Source organism: Caloenas nicobarica, chromosome 3 (assembly GCF_036013445.1).
Source record: "Caloenas nicobarica isolate bCalNic1 chromosome 3, bCalNic1.hap1, whole genome shotgun sequence".
NCBI lineage: Eukaryota > Metazoa > Chordata > Aves > Columbiformes > Columbidae > Caloenas > Caloenas nicobarica.
Genome location: NC_088247.1, coordinates 91,450,120 through 91,469,844, shown reverse-complemented (window position 1 = coordinate 91,469,844; position 19,725 = coordinate 91,450,120). Strand labels below are relative to the sequence as shown.

The following is a 19,725-nucleotide window of genomic DNA, read 5'->3' as shown; positions in this document are numbered from 1 at the left end:
GCAAGATGTTGTATGTGCTGAAAAGAAGTCCTGTTTTACTTCTGACAAACAATTTGAAATGATCCTCACTGGACATTGATGTCATTAGCCTGATATTGCATATACTAAATTCTACTTAAGCCCCAGCTGCAGTGCTGTATTGCTATGTAGTCTTCTCTCTTCAGATTATCTGAAAGCCAAATTTAAGTCGAAGTGCTATAAGCCTGAATCCTCACTTTATTGTTAAGAACATAGCTATACCTCAGGTGCAGCCCAGAATACGATGGATAACTGCCGTTGTTTTTTTGTTTTGTATTACTGTCTTCTCCTTGTCTTTAGTACTTGTTTAATTCCTTAATGAAGAAACGTGCCCCCCCCCCCCCCCAAAAAAAAAGAGCATATAGAACAGATTAAACAAACAGTTGTCAAGAGGTACATGTTTTTGTTGTAATTCATTTTCAGGTACAGATGAATTTGATTCTCTAAGCTGCTAGAATTTTAGCTGCTATGATGCCAGCCAGCTCCCCTAGCTCCACATGGAAAACATGATAGTAAGCAGGGAAAACCCAGATTGAAAAATAACTGACGTAATTCCACTCATTCTAATATGCAAACTATGTGACCATAATGCTTGTACAAACAGCTATGGTTGTTAAGAACTCAAGAAAGAAGAAATGCTATTTCAGCACATGCAATGTTCTGTGGTCAGCAGACTTAAGACATTTATTTTGCTGTTTACCCAATAGTCCATCTAGCAGGGTCTGCGCAAAAGCAGGAAATATTTAAAACAATGTTCTATAATTCCACATGGTCAGTAAATATGCCTTTATTCTAAAACAAGTCTGATGCCCAGTATTCTGTCTTCCTTGGGAGAAAAGCCTGAATGGAAAGATAAGCCCTTCAAAGGCACTAGGATTAACTGGGTTGGATGCTGATGAACTAACATGGAAAAATGTTTCCGGAGGAAAAGGACCTCCATGGAGACCCCTCCAAGGGCGTCCCCCCAGCACTGAGATGTCTCACTGTGAGCAAAAGTACCATGGCTCATCTCAGTTGTTATGACAGTTGAACAATAAGGGATGCCTGTCTGTCAGTTGTGTAGGACCCAAAGCTGAAGGAAGGAAGTTTCGGTTGAGCCTTTGGAAAATGGTTATGAAATATTTTGTTGCTGAAATAACTGAGTAAATTCTGAGATTTGTTGTAGGAGCTTTGCAGCAGCGAGGGAGAGAGAAGGTGATACGATCAGGAGGAATGCATTCCAGTAGTACAGTACAACTGTTAGGCTGCAGAGGTGAGCACGACTCAGGCTCAAATTGCAGATGGCTGCAGTCATCCAGCCTAAAGCAGTTGGAAGATGCAGCTTCTGACAACGCGCCCTGTCCGGCAAACTGGGAGTAGTCAGAGATACAAAAATATTCTAATATGAAAACAATTAATAATGGGGTGACCAAACTAAATGTTGTTAGGGTTTTTTTCCCATGTACTAGAGGAATGTTCTGTCTGGTTAGACTGTTTTGACCTAAATTCTGTCCTCCTTTGGTAAAAGACTGGGACCGTCCCTATTAATGCTTTAGAAAAATCCCTTATAGATGTTGTAGGGAATGAAAGTGTGTTTCGAAACATGGTCATGCAATAGAATATGTGAGGGGAAAGATCAACCATCTGTGGCACCTTAAATTTTAGAATTCTGAATTGCGGGATTTGGTTGTTGTGATCACTAACTAGCCCTTGGGCCTCCTCCGAACTTTCTGAAGGACTGAGCTCGTAAACAGACACATTTCTAACTGCAGGCAATAGAGGCAGCTGCTTTGTGTTTCCAGTAACTCAAATACACTGTTAGCTATTTAGTGCTGTTTTATGAGAAGATGGATCATTAGTTAGGGCTCCTCCTGTAATTTCTTCATTGTTTAGGTGGTGACCAGGATCTTGATTTGGCTTCTAATCTGAAAGATGTTTGGGTTTTTTTGTCTTGCAAAAAATACTTCCTGTAGCATTGGTCAGTCTTTGATACTACTCAGATACACAACATACTCTTGGAAGTGGGAGCACACACTATGCATGCTGAAGACTTAGGCTAAAAGTGGTGAATTAAAAGCTATGTTGGCCTTATACATTTATTTTAAATGCTATTTTGGCAGTAAGCAAGTTATACCACTTTTTGTTTCCATATACCTCATCTCTTTTTTTCAGCTTGTGTAATCATAGAATCATAGAAACATAAAATGGTTTGGGTTGGAAGGGACCTTAAAGATCATCTAGTTCCAACTCCCCTGCCACGGGCAGGGACACCTTCCACTAGACCAGGTTGCTCAAAGCCCCATCCAGCCTGGCCTTGAACACTTCCAGGGGTGGGGCATCCACAGCTTCTCTGGGCAGCCTGTTCCAGTGCCTCACCACCCTCACGGTGAAGAATTTCTTCCTTGTATCTAATATAAATCTACTCTCTTTCAATTTAAAGCCATCACCCCTTGTCCTATCTCTACGTGCCCTTGTAAAAAGTCCCTCTCCAGCTTCCTTGTAGGTCCCGTTTAGGTCCTGGCAGGCTGAAGTAAGGTCTCCCCAGAGCCTTCTCTTCTCCAGGCTGAACAATCCCAACTCTCTCAGCCTGTCTCCATGGGAGGAGTGTTCCAGCCCCTTGATCATCTTCGTCTCCTCCTCTGGCCCCTCTCCAACAGGTCCATGTCTTTCCTGTACCAAATGCTCCAGAGCTGGACGCAGGACTCCAGGTGGGGTCCCACCTGCGCAGAGCAGAGGAGCAGGATCACCTCCCTGGGCCTGCTGGCCACACTACTTTTGATGCAGCTGAGGGTACCATTGGCCTTCTGGGCTGCGAGCGCGTATTGCCAGGCCATGTGAAGCTTCTCAGCTCTCATGTAACAAAAAGAAATGTTTATTAGTCTGAATAAACAGCAAGCAGAACTCTATTCAGCTGAAAAGATTAGTGGAGCTGAAATTACAAGTTCTTTAACTTACTGTTAGAAAAACAATAGCGCATAGCTTGACTCCCTAACTCAACTTGATCTACGGTTGCTGGATAAAGCAAATTAAAAATGTTGAATTTGTAAACAGTACATTTAGTACTGAGATTTATAGAAATCAGCAATGCCTTATTTATTGTCACTTTCTAGCCCATAACCACAGTTTGATATTTTTCCACCGGGGAAACTTGAGGTAGAAAATTCAAAATACAAACTGTAATTACAAAGGACACCAGATTTGCTCTAAATGCTTTCAGTTGGAAGCTGAATAATTCAGTACACTTACAGATTTTACAGTCCCCAGGAAGCTTCAGTGTCAAGGGAACACAGTGGTTGTAAGAGAATGAAACTTGAATATAGCGAGATGGGTGTAGGGGGAAATTTTGTACTAGAGGAAGAGAAAACTGCAGAACAGTATTCCTATTGTTTATTAATACTATTAATGCATTTTATTATTATTTATTAGTTTATTATTCATTTATTAATAATGCAAAGTGCTGCAAAACAGAAAGTGGTGTATTCAAATCACATGCAAGCATTTTGTTTTCTAAAGATGGTCTATCTATCCTCTCACTTTTCTGTAGAGAAAATCTATCCTTTAATCTTTTGTATAGGTTGGGAAGGATTCCTTTGGCAATGACTATGTTGAAAATTTGAAGAAGAATGGTATTTCTACAGGTAAAATTCTACTTTAAAGAAACCTTTTGTTTTCTTTTTTCTCATTTTATTGCCTTATTAGATATGTTTTACCATTCATAACTATGAATAATTGTTTTGACACAGCCGGCAGGAATGAATGAATAGGGGTGAGAATACGGGGACTTCTGAAATCAGCTGTACAACTGAAAATAAAATGTAATGTTATTACCACTAAATCTCAGATGATTACATCAGTGCAAGTCACCTGAAGATAACTTACCGTTATGCAATTGTTTAGGCTGGCATTAATGATGGTAAGGCCTGGTGAGAAACTGAAAAATCCAGTCTGATTATTCATTCTCAACCTCATATTGGGAGGGGAAGGATAGAGTGGAAATGCATGTGTCAGCTCGGTACATTTCACCTCTGTTTTGTGAAATGACACGTGTAGTCATTTTAGAGACTAGAGCTGATGTTTGTTAACACACATACACACAAAAATCAATGTTAAAAGGCTTTTGGGAAAAGGGAAAATTCACAATATTGGAGTATCTTTGCACCTTTGTAACCCTAATTCTCTCTCTTGTGTAAATGTATTATTGTGTGCTGCTTAATTACATGAGCACATTTTTGTCTATGTGACTCTTGTCTCCTTCAGGGTGGACAAGGATGGACAGATGCAATCACTAAGTGGCAATTGAATATTCTGTTTGTCTTTTATGTTTCACGTGCAGCCACAACCTTCATTTACTGCATTATTCAAATCCTGCTTTAAAGACAGAACTATCATAATTTTGTAGGCTTTTTTATTATGCTTATCAGTATAGCATCTGAATATTTCACAAATGTATATACAGGTTTATTCATTGCATATCTTCCAACTTATGCAATAAACCGGGCAAGGATACCATAAAACCAATGTCTGTTATTGTACAGTTCTAAATCTCTCCAAAGCATGCCTACGTCATGAATAAGGTATTTGATTGTGTAAATAAAGCTGTTTTAATGCATAGCACCTAATGAAAAGGTGTATTCCACAAGGAACCTTCAATCTCATCTTTTGTGATTTAAATGATTGATCTTGCAATCTTAACATAAATTTTTAAACAGTCTTTTTAGCAGCAGAAGAGAATTGCAGGAAAAAGAATTCTGAAATTCCATCATATCGCACAACATTGATACCTAGACAGATCAATCGATGGGTTGGAACATTTAGGTCCAAGGTACCAATTTCTGCTGATTGAGTGAAAAATATCTCAGAATGGTGTTAGATTGTCACCCCTTACATTGATCATCCCTGGAGAAAGACAGGATGTACTGCTGGTGAGGCTGGTCTGGGATCCCAGCTTGCATTCCAAGATTTGTAGGCAAGGGTGATTCACTGTGCACAGACCTTTTTGCTTAGGACTGTCTTATTTCAGTCCCTGGCTTTTCATCTCGGCTTGGTCCTTGTCTAGCCTACCCGTTGTTAAGAATACTGGAAGAAAATCATTGCCTTAATGCCAGTGCTGCCAATTTTCATATCCTGGATCCTTGTCATATGGCTTCTTTGTTTATGTCACTCTTCTATTTCTTAACATACCACCTTACCCCTTTTCTTTCCAACTCCAATCTATTTAATAATTTTCTCATTTCCTAGTCTTCCTGTCTTCCACAACCTGTCAGCTACCAGTGCTGCTCACACCTTTTAGACCTTCACTGATGCGTTACTCCCTCTCTCGCATTTGAACTGGACAGCTTGCTTCTCATGCTGCTTATTTTCTGCAGGAAGAGTGTTGAGAACAGAGAACAAGACCAGTTCTCTGCTTTCAATTCCAGTGTGCAGACCCAGCTCATGGCGAAAAGAAGCTACAATTGCAATTAAAGTTCTGTTCTGGCCATTGTAGCTGAGCTAGATAAGGGTACCTCAAGGGCAGGTACCTGCAATACTTTAGCAAAACCGAATGAGCATGATTTTATGTGGGGGGTTTTCAGCTTTGTTCAAATCTGAGCAGATTTTTTAATTGGCCACAAAAGGCACATCTTGAGAAAGAAGCTAACCTTTGCCCAGCACCAAGTCCGTGTTCTGAAGTGTTAGAACAGTAGAGCTTCTTAAACAAAAGGTCTCCAGAGTTTGTCTCAAATAAAATAGTAAATTTTTCTCAAATATAGTCCTTGGGGAAAATAACCCTCAACTTTTTTGACAGTTTGCTACTACAGTTCTACCAAAAAAAAATCTCATCTGTTACAGAAAATTTCAGACCACTGGTTAATATTTGACAAATTTTCCGACAGATGAAAATAGGTTCTTATAGCAGTAAATATGGGACAATCTTCACAATAGACAGTGCTGCCAGCCTCACTTCTAGTTAATTTATCTGAATAATAATCCAAAGAGGAAATATATAACCTCACCACAGCCTTCACAGCACATGTTAATATTGCTACTGAAATGCAAATCTACAGAGAATTAAATGCTGTGTTGTTTTAATATTTTAGTTTTCTCCAGCCTTGACTCTATTGTTTTATTGGATAAAAGAAATACTTCCATGTAGGAGTAGAGTGCCTGGGAAGGCTGTGTAAATAACGTGGTCTCTCTAAAGAAAAGATGTAGCCAAATTAAAGAATGTTGGACTCACATTTCTGTTTTGTGGGTGCAAATTAACACTTTTTGTTGTCGTTGGCTTCTCTGGCATTGTTGCACATGAAAGAGTAATTAGCATTTTTAAATTGCTGGAGGTTATGGGTTCATTTTAGATTTAATTCAATTAAACTGCATCACATGCTATTGGTTGAAAGTAATCTATTGAACTTGTGCATGCTGTAACTTTTCCCTTTCTTAGCATTTGTAGGTCAGACTACAGATGCTGCTACTGGAACGGCTTCAATAATTGTCAACAGTGAAGGTACGTATTTCTAGTCTGAATTGTCCTCTTTGTTCTGCCTCTACAGCCATAAAAGAAACCTTTGCCTTGTCACTGTTAATTGTGGAGTTATTTTTTTCTACATCTTTCTTTTTTTTTCATGATCTTATTCACACTTTGTTGCACTTCCTTTTATTACAGACATTGTTGCAGGGTGAGGTGCCTAAAAGCAGCAGAATTAGATGCTTAGATTAGCAGTGTGTTAGCCATAGTTCATCAGCCCTCTGATGTATCTAGTTTTGCTTTGGCCAGAACACCACAGTGTAGCAGAAGGTTAAAGCTCTCCTTTTCCACCACAACTTACCTAGCACTTGTACTATGAGGAAAGTTTTGCCTCCTCAGCACACCGAGTCATTATGCCCCGAATCAGGAAAAGGAATTGTCCTTAGTATAAGTAGAACTATTTACACTGATCTTATAATGTTACCACAATTCTTGATCCCAAGTTGCATCTGCAGTGATGAATACACAGTGAAATAGCATATTTGGGGTTTTTTTCTGTGTTAATTTTCCTTAGCCTGTGCCTTTGCTCTCATATTGCAGGGAAAGGAGGAGATTTGGCTTGTTTTCCTATTCTTCAAGATTGCTAAATTATCCTCTGAAAACTTTCTGTTTATCTTTTTTCTCAAGCAAGTTTTTCTATTGAGAACTCTTAGGAGAAGTACATATGTCTGGATCAAAATTTAGAGCTCAGAACCAATAATGTTTATGCAAACATAACAACGTACATGTGATTGAATTAGTTCACTTTTGGTGCAGCTAAGAGCCTTCATATGAACAGTTACCACAGCTTAGCTGACACATCAACTTCACAAGCTCCTGTGTAACCTCATGGTTGTACATTGGGTTACAGCTCAAAATGGGAAAGGAAACATGACCAGTCACTCCAGAAGCAAACTTGGGAAGGAACTGTGACTAAAGGCAAGTCTTCTCAGGAACAGTCAGGAAAATTAGGAAAATTAGTTGGAGATGTCAGTTTCATTTTCTCTAAGTAAGATTAATCAAAACCTTGCATGACAGCTCTAATTCAGAAATAAAGTAGCTCTAATACATTGAATAAACTGGATACCTGTCTCTTATTTCCACCTCCTTCTCTTCGTTTGAGTCAGCAGGTAAATTACCACAGCAACTCTTAAGAACTTCTTTCTTGTGCCACATACAGTCACTACTCTGGCCATTGTAAATCAATCCAGCAGCACTCCCAGGCCTCACTGTTTTGTACATGTAACCGTGTTTTGCACTAGGTTTGCTGTGCAGAATAGTTGAATAAGAAGCAGTCTTATTACTTCCTGATTCATATACATGGCCAGCTAAAATAAGCATTGTTTAACCTTGAATGACCAGAGGATGACCTGTTAAAATTCTAACACCATTAATTTTTCTGAAAGGAACAAACCCATCTTGTGGATCTAAAACCTTTATAAGCACCAGGAAAGGGAAACTGATTGTTCAGTGCCATGAGGTTCACAGTGTTAGTATCAGTGTGAAGGGTTTCTGAAAGTCTTGTGATTCACTTAGTGAGATTAATAATGCATGTCAGGCAGTTTATTTTTTTCAGAAACTAAAAAATCCTAAATTAAGTTACCGCTGGCCTCAGATTTCATTTAAAATCTAGTAGAGGAGCAAACCTGGTCAGAACTATGCTATAAAGCAAACAGATGCACAGAATTGGTAATGTTTCTGGTTGTTACTTCTCTCTAAAACCATCTGGCGCCTGAATTGAGTAAATTGCAATAAAATAGCAGTACTTATGTGTTTCGCTGTTGCAAGAGACACTATTTTTTTTTTTGCTGTAGAAAGCTGGCTGATTTGACCTAAGCGAGTTTTACAGCACTTTTGAAAGGGCTTGTCTACACACGCTTGTTTTACCACAGCAGTTGTGCTGGCATAGCTGAAACACCACAGCGTTCAATGCACTCACGTAAAGTAGTTTCTGCTAGTTCAAATTATACCTGAAAGGGAAGCATTTGAAGTAGGGGGTGGTGATGGTGTTTTGTGTTAAGACAATGAGGGACAAATAAAAAACCATAGATGTCGTGTCTTTAAATCACCAAGTTTTAATTGCTGTATTTTCACACAGCTAATCTGCACTTCATTTTACCAATTCTTTACAAGTACCGATACTTGGGAAAAACACCAACACAAATCAGCTGAGTAAAATCACAGGCAGAAGCAGGAGAGATACTCAAGTAGAGGAAGCAGACTATGATGGATAGGTGAAGGCAGAGGAAAAGAGAGCTGTAGAGAGCAGAGGCAGCTCTGAAATAGCCTTTCCCTGATGTTACCTGTTTGTCTGGCTGGTGCTGCTGAATTTCTTGGAAGGCTTTTACTGGTTACTGAACTGCACAGCTATAACTCATCCATTATTGTAATTGACAAAGTACTGAAAATTTGAACATTATCAAGCACATTTGATATTCTCAAAGTTACATTATATTGTGGGACGATACAGTACAGTTTCAATAAAAGACAGAGAGGTGAAGCCCCTGCTTTAGCACAGAATGATGGAGAGATGTTTGACAAGTTTATAGCGCTGCACTGGGAATGTGCAGCCAGGAGATGCTGCAAAGGTTCCCTCTGAGCTGGTCTCAGAAATCTGCAGGACCTTGTGTTCCTTTCAGTTGTTCTCTTTTATGTGACTGCCTCTTCAGATGGGTTTTGACTAAACCAGTTTACCAGGACCCTGTACACTTCAAATCTGTACTTTCACACTTAAGGAGAAAAGCTGGTACATCCTGCTGCTTTTCTTAACACATTTTCTTTGAGGTGCATTGCACTACTTTGAACCCCAGCTTTTCCTTCCCCTTTCAGCCTTCCTTCTTTCCACAAACTCTGTCACTTAGCACACCTTCTGCGAACAGTGTGCTATGCAATGGTAAGAACTAGGGAGGAAAAAAGAACTCTTTATGGATAATTTTTTACATGATTATGTGTGCAGTTTATTGCAGCTGTGTCCATAGCTGATACTGACTGTTGACAATGCCATTAAGCTGCCTGACTGGACCAGTAGTTTGAACCAGTCTGACAACTTCCATGTTCATAACAAAAATTCAGTGGAGGGACAACAGAGGCTGGCAGGTCATGATTAAAGTGCTCTTGATTATTGCAAGTTGGGACTTAAAGTTCACGTACACAAAACACTGCAAGATAACCCTCACTTGAGATAGGCATTGTGCTGACTTTACGATAATGTTATTAATCATTCATGAACAGTGAATAGGTGTTACTTTGTAAGTGAGTGTACCTTCAATACCAAAGCACTGCTAGTATAAAAACATTCAAAATATATATTTATATAAGGCTGAATAAACAAAGGAAACTTAGAATACATATACCAGCTTGTTTGGATTATACTTTCCAAAGATAAAATCTTTGTTTTGAACCTTCAGGTTTATGAAGAAACGTCGCCTGAATTTTTATAGAATTTCTATATCTTGACATTCATCGTGAACTTGAATGTTTTGTGTGCAAGACTATTCAATGATTCTACCAAGTAATTGCATAGAAATTATGATACCATGACACACCCAAAACTTGCCCTCATATTCGTGAACTGTGTGATTTGGCAGCAGATGCTTTTCTTGCAGCATTCTTTTCTGGTCACAAATATCATCTTTTTTTCCCTGTGAATTATTATGCAGAAGCTCTGCAGCTGTTGTTATAATTGTGTTTTTGAGATTTTGGTGAGTTCTAAGCACTACTGATGGCTTTTAGGCTCATCATCCCATTTTAAAAAGTGAGAGTTACTGCACTGTGGTGTTTACAGGTTTGCCTTTGATTTTTCCACTGGCACTTTTCATCTGGTGGCATCTATAAATGACACTTACAAAATATTTAGCTTGAGTTACCCATCTTTCTAAGAAGTGACAGTAGCAGGTTTAGATGCCCAGCTGAGGACAGTATTTACATAAGCAGCATTCACACTGTTTTAAGTATTGTTCAGACCCAATCCCTGTCTGGTGTAAGCCTGCACTATTATATCAACTTCATTTAGCTGTTCTAGCTTATAGCAACTGTGAATGTGGCCCTTGATATTTTAGCCGATGTCTGCAAAACTTAAAATTATATAGATGCTCCCATCAAAACTGAGAATTTTTAGTCTAAGTAAAGATATGTTAAAACTACTTGTAATGCAGTAGGTGTATTTTTCTCATTCTTAGCATGGGTAACATTTTACCTCACTTGAGCTGTTTCAAAATTAGATGTATGACTTAAGGCTTCACCTAGAGGTAACAGAGATACACAGGCATTTCCAGACAACAGTTTATCTCCTCCTCAAACAGATATCTAAGATATGTAAGATTTAAAAACTCTGAAACTCCTTATCTCTCATCCTTGTTGAAGGAACCTAGAAAACTAATTTTTAGAAATTAGTTTTCGTACAATTTTCTAGAATGTAGATTTTTTTGAAAACTTTAAAAATTAGTTAATGTTGGACAAGATGAATCCCACCCCTCTTTGCCATCTGTCTTTAACTCTGTTGTCCCTGGTGTTAATTTCCCATCTGATTTCCCTGGCAAGAAATAATTGCTTTCAACAAAATGGTTGCCGGTAATACAAAATTCTGGTATTAATTCTGAGTGTGTGGGTCCAGATTCTGCTTTCATGCACTCTGGTGCAAGTTAGTGGTGACTGCTGACATTCACAGTTGGTGTGGTATATGTAGCTAAGAACAGAAAGTGGCTTTTTCTCGAAAGCTCAGGTTAAGCCCGCCCGGACTGTTACTGCATTTCCCTGGCAGGTTTGAAAGCAGACTTGAAGTCTCTGACCTTTTGTAGTTACAAAGAAAAGCTTCTGACTGTGATCCAGTGCAGCATGGTCTACCTTGAATTTGCACATATGGGTTTAAGCAAACAGCCTCCTTTATCGCCTTGGGCCATTAGCTCTAAAGCCTAATAATAATATACATGTCAGTACAGCTAAATAGTTCAGCAAGATAATGCAGCAAGATGTGGATAGAGTCTGAGAGTCTAGGTAGCACAGAGTCCAGGCAGAAATGAAATGTATTTTCGTTGCGCTAATTCCCTGCATTTTACTGTTTGCACTGCTGCGCCCTATAAGCTTTCAAAATATATGCTTGGCAAAATAGGTGCAATTTGACTTTGAATGTTTCCTCAACAGGATTCAGATGTCTTTGGTAGCACTTACTTGTTGTGGAAAGTTTTTTCTTTTTTCTTTTTTATTTTTATTATCCGAGGTGCCCATCGTTGTCTGTTGAAAAGCAGGGCGTTGGCTTTAAGTGCTGAGGTTTTGCTTTTCAAATGCAGCTGTTCTGTACCAAACCATTGACAGCAGAATTGCTTTGGAAAGCTTGGGCCCCTCCCTCTGAGATCACTATATTATTCTTTCCATTGTCCTGCTTTCTTTTCAGAACATATTTAGGGAGACAAGCTTTGCACGTTTCTTATTCAAAGGACTTTGAAGTTGCATTCAACAAAAATAATGTATTTAAAAACATAAATATTTATTTCCAGAGTAATTCAGTTCATTACAGAATTGGTAGCCTTTAATGATTGGCAGTCCTTAAAGGAATCTTCAGCGGGGGCAGGCTGAGCCCGTAAATCAAGGAGCAACTGACTTATTGAATTTAATACCTGAGTGATTAATAATAAGTTTTAATTTGAAGGCACCCATGCCTGAAGGTCTCTAGGTGTTGTAACAGAGATTAAAAAGAAAAAAAAAAAAGAAAGAAACTGCAATAAAAGAAGGCAACTTGCATGTCTGAAGAAAAATAATATTTGGAACCTACGTAAATGAACCTCCTCACCTAACTGTAAAACAAACTGCAAGAATGAAAAGGATCTTAGATGAGTGTTGAGATGCTGTGGTGCTTTGCTTACAGCTTTGCTTGGACCCTTCGACCGGCCAGCTTGAAGTGCAAAAGAATCTGTCACCCACTTTCTTTACTCAGTTCTGACAAAGCTTTCCTTAGACACAGGCACTACCTTTCTGAGTTTTGGTGGCAAGCTGGCTCTGGTTTTCATGATGGTTAGGGGCCCTAACTTGAAGAGTCACGGGCAAATGGAGCAAGTGAGTTTTTCTGAAATCTACAGAACATGCATAATTTTCACAGCTTTGTGAAATATTCTCTGTTTCCAGCTGATGGGAAAATTAAAATTTTTATGGCATTCTTGGCGTATGAACTCAGTAATCACATTGATGCTTTTCAAGCACTACTGGAATATTTTAGGAAACTGCAAATATCAGCCTTAGTGTATGTCGCCCATCTCCCCTGTGACTAGTACAGTGCTTCTTTAGAGTTCAGAGAAAACACCAAAATAAGACTGGGGAAAGCCCATACGTGACTCTTCTCAAATAAATATATACTGCATTCATTGTGCAGTGTAGTATCCATTAGTCCAGTGACCTTTTTGATTATCTTATGAAACCCCTGGATATTTGAAAATGCCAGTAATGCATACATTTTTAGTGGGGTTTTTTTGGAATGGAAATTGCAACCTTCATCTGAAACGTATTGTAGAAAAGCAAAGAGCTGGTTTACATTCTTTATTGCAAAAGTTAATGTAAAAAATGCAATCTCTTCTCTTTTAGGACAGAATGTTATTGTCATAGTCCCAGGAGCCAACCTGCTTTTAAATTTTGAAGACCTGAAGAGGGCTTCTGATGTCATCTGCAATGCCAAAGTGGTTGTTTGCCAGCTAGAAATAACCCCTGCTGTTTCTCTTGAAGCTCTGAAAATGGCACATGCCAGTGGAGGTAATTTAACATAAGCCATTCTGTCTCCCTCATTTGTGTTGCATGAAAAAGATTCTTTATCTTTCTTTCTAAATAAAGATCCTGCAGTCTATTCTGGTTTCAGTCATACTAGTTTTATTTAGAAATGAAACAATAGCCAACAAATTCATGCTATGCTAATGAAAACTGAATTCAGTTTTTAAATATTTCAGCGTTTACCTTCAATGGCAAATCAGCCCATACCCTTATAATGTCCCTGTATATGTCTGGTGCTGCCTTTCCTCCTATGTGACTAAATACAGTATAATGTTGTTAGGTCAGTAATCACGGGCCTGACTCTGGTATTATTCCAGAGCAGAACAAGCATAATGAGTGCAAGTCAGTAAAGTTCCACACTCCATAAAGTGAATGAAATGACCCTGTTCTCCCAGCATAGCAGTAGGTATGGCTGTGGTTTTCTATATAGGAGTTAGCATCCTTAAAGTAAAAAAAAAAATGCTTTTTATTCTTAACCAAAATTCTTAGAGTGTGACATGGTGTGTTGCCTTTGAATAGACAGAGTCATGGTCTGTGAAATTATTAATAAATTGTTACTGTGCTGTACTCTTAAATGTAGGCCATTGATCCTTCAGTGTAGCATATACGTAGGTGAAAGCTGACATTTCGATTGAACAGGATGGGGTTTTGCTATTGACATGGTGGTGTTGTTTAAGTTTTAAGTGCCTATAATGCTTACAGTTACTCAAGCACAATTACCACTGTATTTGAACGCTAAGTTCAATGCAATGGAGGCATTTATATGAGATTAAAAATATGTTCTTGTCTATCCGGAAGACAAGACCTGGGGGGACAGCTCATAGTATGGTCAATCATGCAGCAGGTCAGGGATGGAATTAGGATCAGAACTAACTGGTTCCTTGCAGCTGGGCCCAGGCTTGCTCCAGTAGATCAAAGCACGTTGGGATTCTTGAATCCTCAGTTCTTCTTCTGCACAGAGATCTGTTGCGCATCTGTTGTGATCACTAGTGTTCAGGCACTAGTGAAGATGTCAGGTTTAACAGAATTTTATGCATCATGTTGATGTATTTTGTGCTGATTTAAGCAGTTATGTTAGACAGGAGGCTGGGAGAGGGTGGCTCTGAAACTGTGGTGGTAATAGTCATAAACTCTATAAACAGAACTGTGCATGAGGAAAAATTATATTGACTTCTGTTTGAAATGTCGAAACTGAGTTCATGCAAATTAAATAAAAATTTCAAACCTTAGAAAACTGAGAAGCACCTGGATGCTTGAAATACTTAGGGAGCAAGTGGGGAACAGAGCTTACTCTATTTTTTCATTGTGTTTTATGAAAATGGATAAAAGCATTCTTAATGTAGTGGTTAATGGAATACAGTTGAGTCATGAGTCAATACCCATTACTTATTTTGTCTACTTCTAACTCTATGCATAGTTTTGGTAAAGTTGCTTCACACTTTTGTCACCCTCATACAGCAAGATGCCAGCCTATGACAGAAGATAAGGGTTTTTTTAGGGCAATTAAAAAAATCCAAACCTGGTATATGGAGCAGACACGGAAGCATTTAGCAACTTTAGACAGATATATATAGATATAGATATATATGTATATGTGTGTGTGGGCCAGCTACAGTTCTGCACTGTCAGTCTGTTATTGTCCATCTCTCACATCAGGAAAGCTTTGGTTGCTTCTGCTTCAAGACAATAGGCTACACATGTTCAAATGTCATGTACAGTCAAATCTAAGTAAACAGCTGCATTTGTAGGACTGTAAAAATCTATCCTTAGCCAACTGTAAATTGTTAATGCAATTTCCCTTCTTTTAGCTTGCAATACCCTCATGTATAATGCAGTACTGCATGTTAGGATGTGCACTAGACTATTTTAGTTTAAAACAGATGCATACCCAGATGCCTCAAACCTCTGTTTCAAGGGGGTTTTGCTTGTTTTTTGTTTGGTTTTTTTTTTCATTCTTACTGAAAGAAATAATCAATAAGATGGAGAAAGAATGTGGACACACAGGCAAAAACGCTTTGCTTCTATTCAGTGAACATCACCTGGATCTGTACGCTAGAGAGGGATATCTTGTTCTGACATCCTCTCATTGTGGCACTGATTATTAAAGATCTTGTGACAATCTTGGGGAGAAGAAAGAGAAGAGGGAGGGAGAGAGGGTTGTGAATAACTGAATGAAGTGGGTATAAATTGTAGTGGAAGTCTGAATGGAAAATTCTAGATTTTTAATGGCCACATGTTGTGAAGCTGCTGCTGCTTCCAAGAGGGGGAGCACTTCATTGATGGGCAAAATGCTATTGTATATAAAAGTCCTTAAAGCAGTTTTCGAGCTTCTGTAATTACAGATTCTATAAAAGACAGCTAATAATGTCCAGCCTATTAATATTGCCGTGAAGAATGAATATGTATCATAAGCAGGGCCGGAAGCAGCCTCAGTTATCAAGGTTGCCTGTCGCTTGCAAGTAAAGGGTCTGGTTTTGGAGTGTTTCAACTTTCCAATCTTGGGCTCCAATTTTTCATAACAGCTGTTTGTCTGTGGTTAAATTATAATATTTGTAAAAAATTTACCCAAGCATAGTGGCTGCAGAAACGAGGCAACAGAAAAATGCCTCCCACCCTGCCCCATTTTAAACTATGAATACTGTCTACCTTAACAAGACTCGATAGCAAGAGCACTTTCTTTTAAAGCTAAGCCTTTACAACAGTATGGAAATCTGCCTGATTTTATATGGTGTTACTTGCCTTTGCAAAATAACTACCTTTCCCATAGAGTTGAGAAATGGTTAGAGCTTCACAGCTAGCTTCCCCTGAGAGTCTGTCCACACAGAGAGTTGTCGATTTGAGCAGCATGACTTTCAGTGTAATTCTTCAATCTGGTTTTAGGCAACTTCTTTTAAACTGCTAAAGATCTCTTGTAGTCCTAGGAGGTCCTGGGCAGGAGCTTGCTTGATTTGAATACAGAAGAGACAAAGCTGGACAGGAATGGTGGGGAGGGAAGAGTAGATTTCAGACAACAAAAGCGTAGGAGGGATTTGCTGGATTTTGGGGGTGGTAGAGGAAGAAGGAAGAGGGAAACTGAAAGGGGAACAAAATTGGAACAGAGAATAGGATTTATTGGATAGAGATTGGAATATGGAGGTAGAGTTAGGGAATAGGCAGTGGGTACTGGAAATGGGACAAAGAAAGCATTGGAGACGGGGTGCAAAGAGATAGTATGTGATGAAAGTTGAGTGAAAAAGGTTACTATTGTATAGTGCCTATAGCAGGCATAAAGAATGGCCAGCAGGTGAGGAGAATGGATCTTGGCAAAGAGAGAGAAAGAGTTAGGACAGAAAATAATTTGGTGTTCTTCAGGGGGACCAAACAGGTTACCCTGTTCACAAGCCATGCTCTTCTTCACAGCCTGAAAGAGCGTCTTAGGGTCCTTGTATCTCCCCACTGCTCAAAAGATATTAAGCATGGCAGCAAACTAATAGCAACGTATCACACCCTGTTCACGATGAGTCTGTATTACTTAAAACCCAAGTTGGAACACTTCCAGTGCTGCTCCTGACCCATGTCTATGTCAGTATGATACCACATGACAGAGGGTTTTTTTCCTAATATGCACTGTTTGTTTGTTTTACCTAGGAAAGTGTACCTTAAAGATGTGCTTAAAAAAAAGTTTTTTAGGGTTGCAATTCAGAAAATAGGAAATGCAAGAGTTAAGTTTGCCCGTGAAACCTTAATTTGTCTCCTTTCTGCATATGTATTATGTTGCAGTCTTTAATTATGTGATCACATGCTGTTTTTTCAGTGGTATGCGATCATATAATTAAAGAGTTTATTATAATACATACCGTATTGTAATAATATAAAGGAGCCAAAGTAAGGTTTCATTGGAAATCCTAATCCTTGCATTTCATGACCTCTGAGTAAATGCCATTGTCACTTTAATACTCTTTTTAATGAGGCAGGTAGAGAGGCATCATAAAGTTCTGCAAAGGCTCAAACTTTCTGAGTGTTAATCAAAAAGGTCATCTTCTAAACTTCTCGGTACTCAGATTTCAGAACTCTCTGTGCATCGTTCTCTTCTAAGGCATTAACTGGGATTGTGTTCAGGGTATCTGAATATTATGTGGTATAGCTTTGGGTCTAAATATGCTTTTAGGACTGAAAATTTAGGCATCCAAGTTGGAAGATTTGATCACTTACTATAAAGAATATTTCTAAAGTAAGAGTGTGTGCTTTATGTAAAAAAATGATGGCCTTGTGGTTAAGACACTGAAGTATTAATCATAAAATTGGCAAAGTGAAAAACCGAGTCTGCAGACTTCCTGTGTTAGCAGTGAGTAAGTCACTCACACTGTCCTCATGACAAACCTTTTCTGCTGTTACACGTGGCCTTAGGCTACAGTTTAAAGTTCGGTTAACTAACATATTCTACCACGTGTTAAGTTTAGGTCTAGCTCTGCCAGATAGCATATTAAAAGTATACGGTGCCTCGTCTACGCTACAGTTGTATAATGTGGCAGTTTAAACAAGTTAGGTAACACATTCAGAAGCGCGTTTAACTCCTTGTCTGGACATGTCCTTCATTACTCCATATCCCTGTTTCTTCATCTACAAAACGCAGATAAAAGAACTGAAAAAATTCTAGAACTAAATCAGTTCTTGTAAAACTTATTAAAATCCTGGAAGAAGCATCATCAGTTAAACAAATTGCATTACTGTCTAAGGCTTTTTTGCCTTTTGTTTAAATTTAATAATTTCTTGGTTGTTTTTTCTGTTACTCTTCTGTCATGTTCCCATCATGACAGGTGCCTGCACATGAACTAGAAGGAAACTTTAATATAATAGACAAAACTTTTAGCAGTTCTGTAAAATGAGGAGACAGAAACTGAGAGCCATTTATGTGTTAATAACAAACATTGGTGAGGGCTGTGAATTAACCATAATGGTAATGGTTTGTGAATCTGAAACACTAGAGATTTAGACTTTTTCTTTTCTTTTTTTTTTTTTTTCAGTAAAGACTTTATTTAATCCAGCTCCAGCCATTGCTGACCTAGATCCACAGTTTTATACCTATTCTGACATCTTCTGCTGCAATGAAACTGAGGTAATGGTCATATGTCATGTTAAATAAGGAGTCTTAAGCAATAAAATTTCAGAGAGATTCTGTTCTCAGAAATGCAGCATAGGGACCAGGAAAACTGAGGCATGCTCCTCTGGTGTAGGACTTTTGGAGGTGACAAGTTTGATCCCTGACCTAATGAGCAAAGAGGAGTATTCTAGAACACCTGTAGATTGCACTCAAAATTAAATTAACTGTTTGTAGGGGGAAAGTTGTGTCCAGCCTTTTTTACAAGTAGATGAGTGAAACAAATCCATAAAAGGACACTTTAAAAATGTTATCAGTGAGTGGTAAATATTAAAATAGATCCTCGTCCTTGTTCTGCTGTCCTCTGACAGGCTTAGCAGGAATGCGCTAGTCGTAGTGCTCTGACAGTTTTAAACTCGTTTGCCAGGAGGTGATGCACACATGCTGCACTTGACGGTTAATAGCAGCTTCATGTGCTTCTTCCTGTCAGATCTGTTTTCAGTGAATCTGTTTCTCCGGCCCTTCAACTGTATGTTTTCCTTTTTTTGTTGTTGTTTTTCTTTTTTCTCCTTTCCCTCTTTTTTTCTAATTCAAGTGTGTTGTTTCTCCCAAAGGAAATTATTTTTGTCACAAGAGACAAATTAAACTCATCTCATAAGGCCTTCATTTAAATTTCCTATTTATTAGCATTAATGCATGCTGTGTTTCTGCCCCTCACTCTCTTGTTGTATAAACAGGAATGTGGGAGAAGCAGCCTGGTAGATAGAAACCATGCCCTGATCATAGTTAAAGTTATCGCCAACAAACATGAGTTCTGCAATGAACATGATACCCTTAGGTCGAGAGGGGGAAAAGCTAAGAGAAAGGCATGGCCCTGCTTGCTTATAGGAGTTTTTTATTACAATGTTTGTCAGAGTATGTTCTTGAAGACTCAACTGCCCTCTTTTGAAATTTCTGTTAAATCCCGTTACAAACCATATCAGAACTTCTCAGTTCACAAATCTTCTAGCACTTAAGCATCAGTCTAAGTAATCCAAATGGACGTCTGCATTTTATTCTGGGGTGTTTCAGGACATGTCTGCCAAGTTCAGAGAGTCCATTCAGGTAGAGCATTCAGGAACTGGCCAAATAGCAAGGTGGGAGATGCCAGGACTCCTCAAGTCTCTGGAAGGCAGAGTTTCCAGTGTAACTGAAAGTTCTATCATTTGGGATGTCATTTGTCCTGCAGCCATCGGAACTCAGTTACGTGTCATTAAGAGAATGCTAAGGCAGAGTATTTAGTCTTGTTCTGAGGACCCTAAGGACACTCACGTAGTGTTTCTTCATGTTTTCAGAAAGCACTTAGGCCTGGACTGTGCCCCTGGATTGGCTAAGCAGCGCAGAGATGCACATTTTGGGCTAAGAACAACCATACTCT

General features: G+C 38.8%; 1 protein-coding gene across 2 annotated transcripts in view; it reads left to right on the top strand.

The window, feature by feature from the left end:
* RBKS (ribokinase) overlaps nt 1-19,725 on the top strand; it is a 68,645-nt gene that overhangs the window by 20,510 nt on the left and 28,410 nt on the right. For both annotated transcript variants that reach the window (XM_065630387.1, XM_065630386.1), the window contains 4 exons: nt 3,572-3,635; nt 6,419-6,481; nt 13,052-13,216; nt 18,235-18,326. In XM_065630387.1, the coding sequence (XP_065486459.1) occupies nt 3,572-3,635; nt 6,419-6,481; nt 13,052-13,216; nt 18,235-18,326 (384 nt within the window). The remainder of the gene's footprint in view (nt 1-3,571; nt 3,636-6,418; nt 6,482-13,051; nt 13,217-18,234; nt 18,327-19,725) is intronic.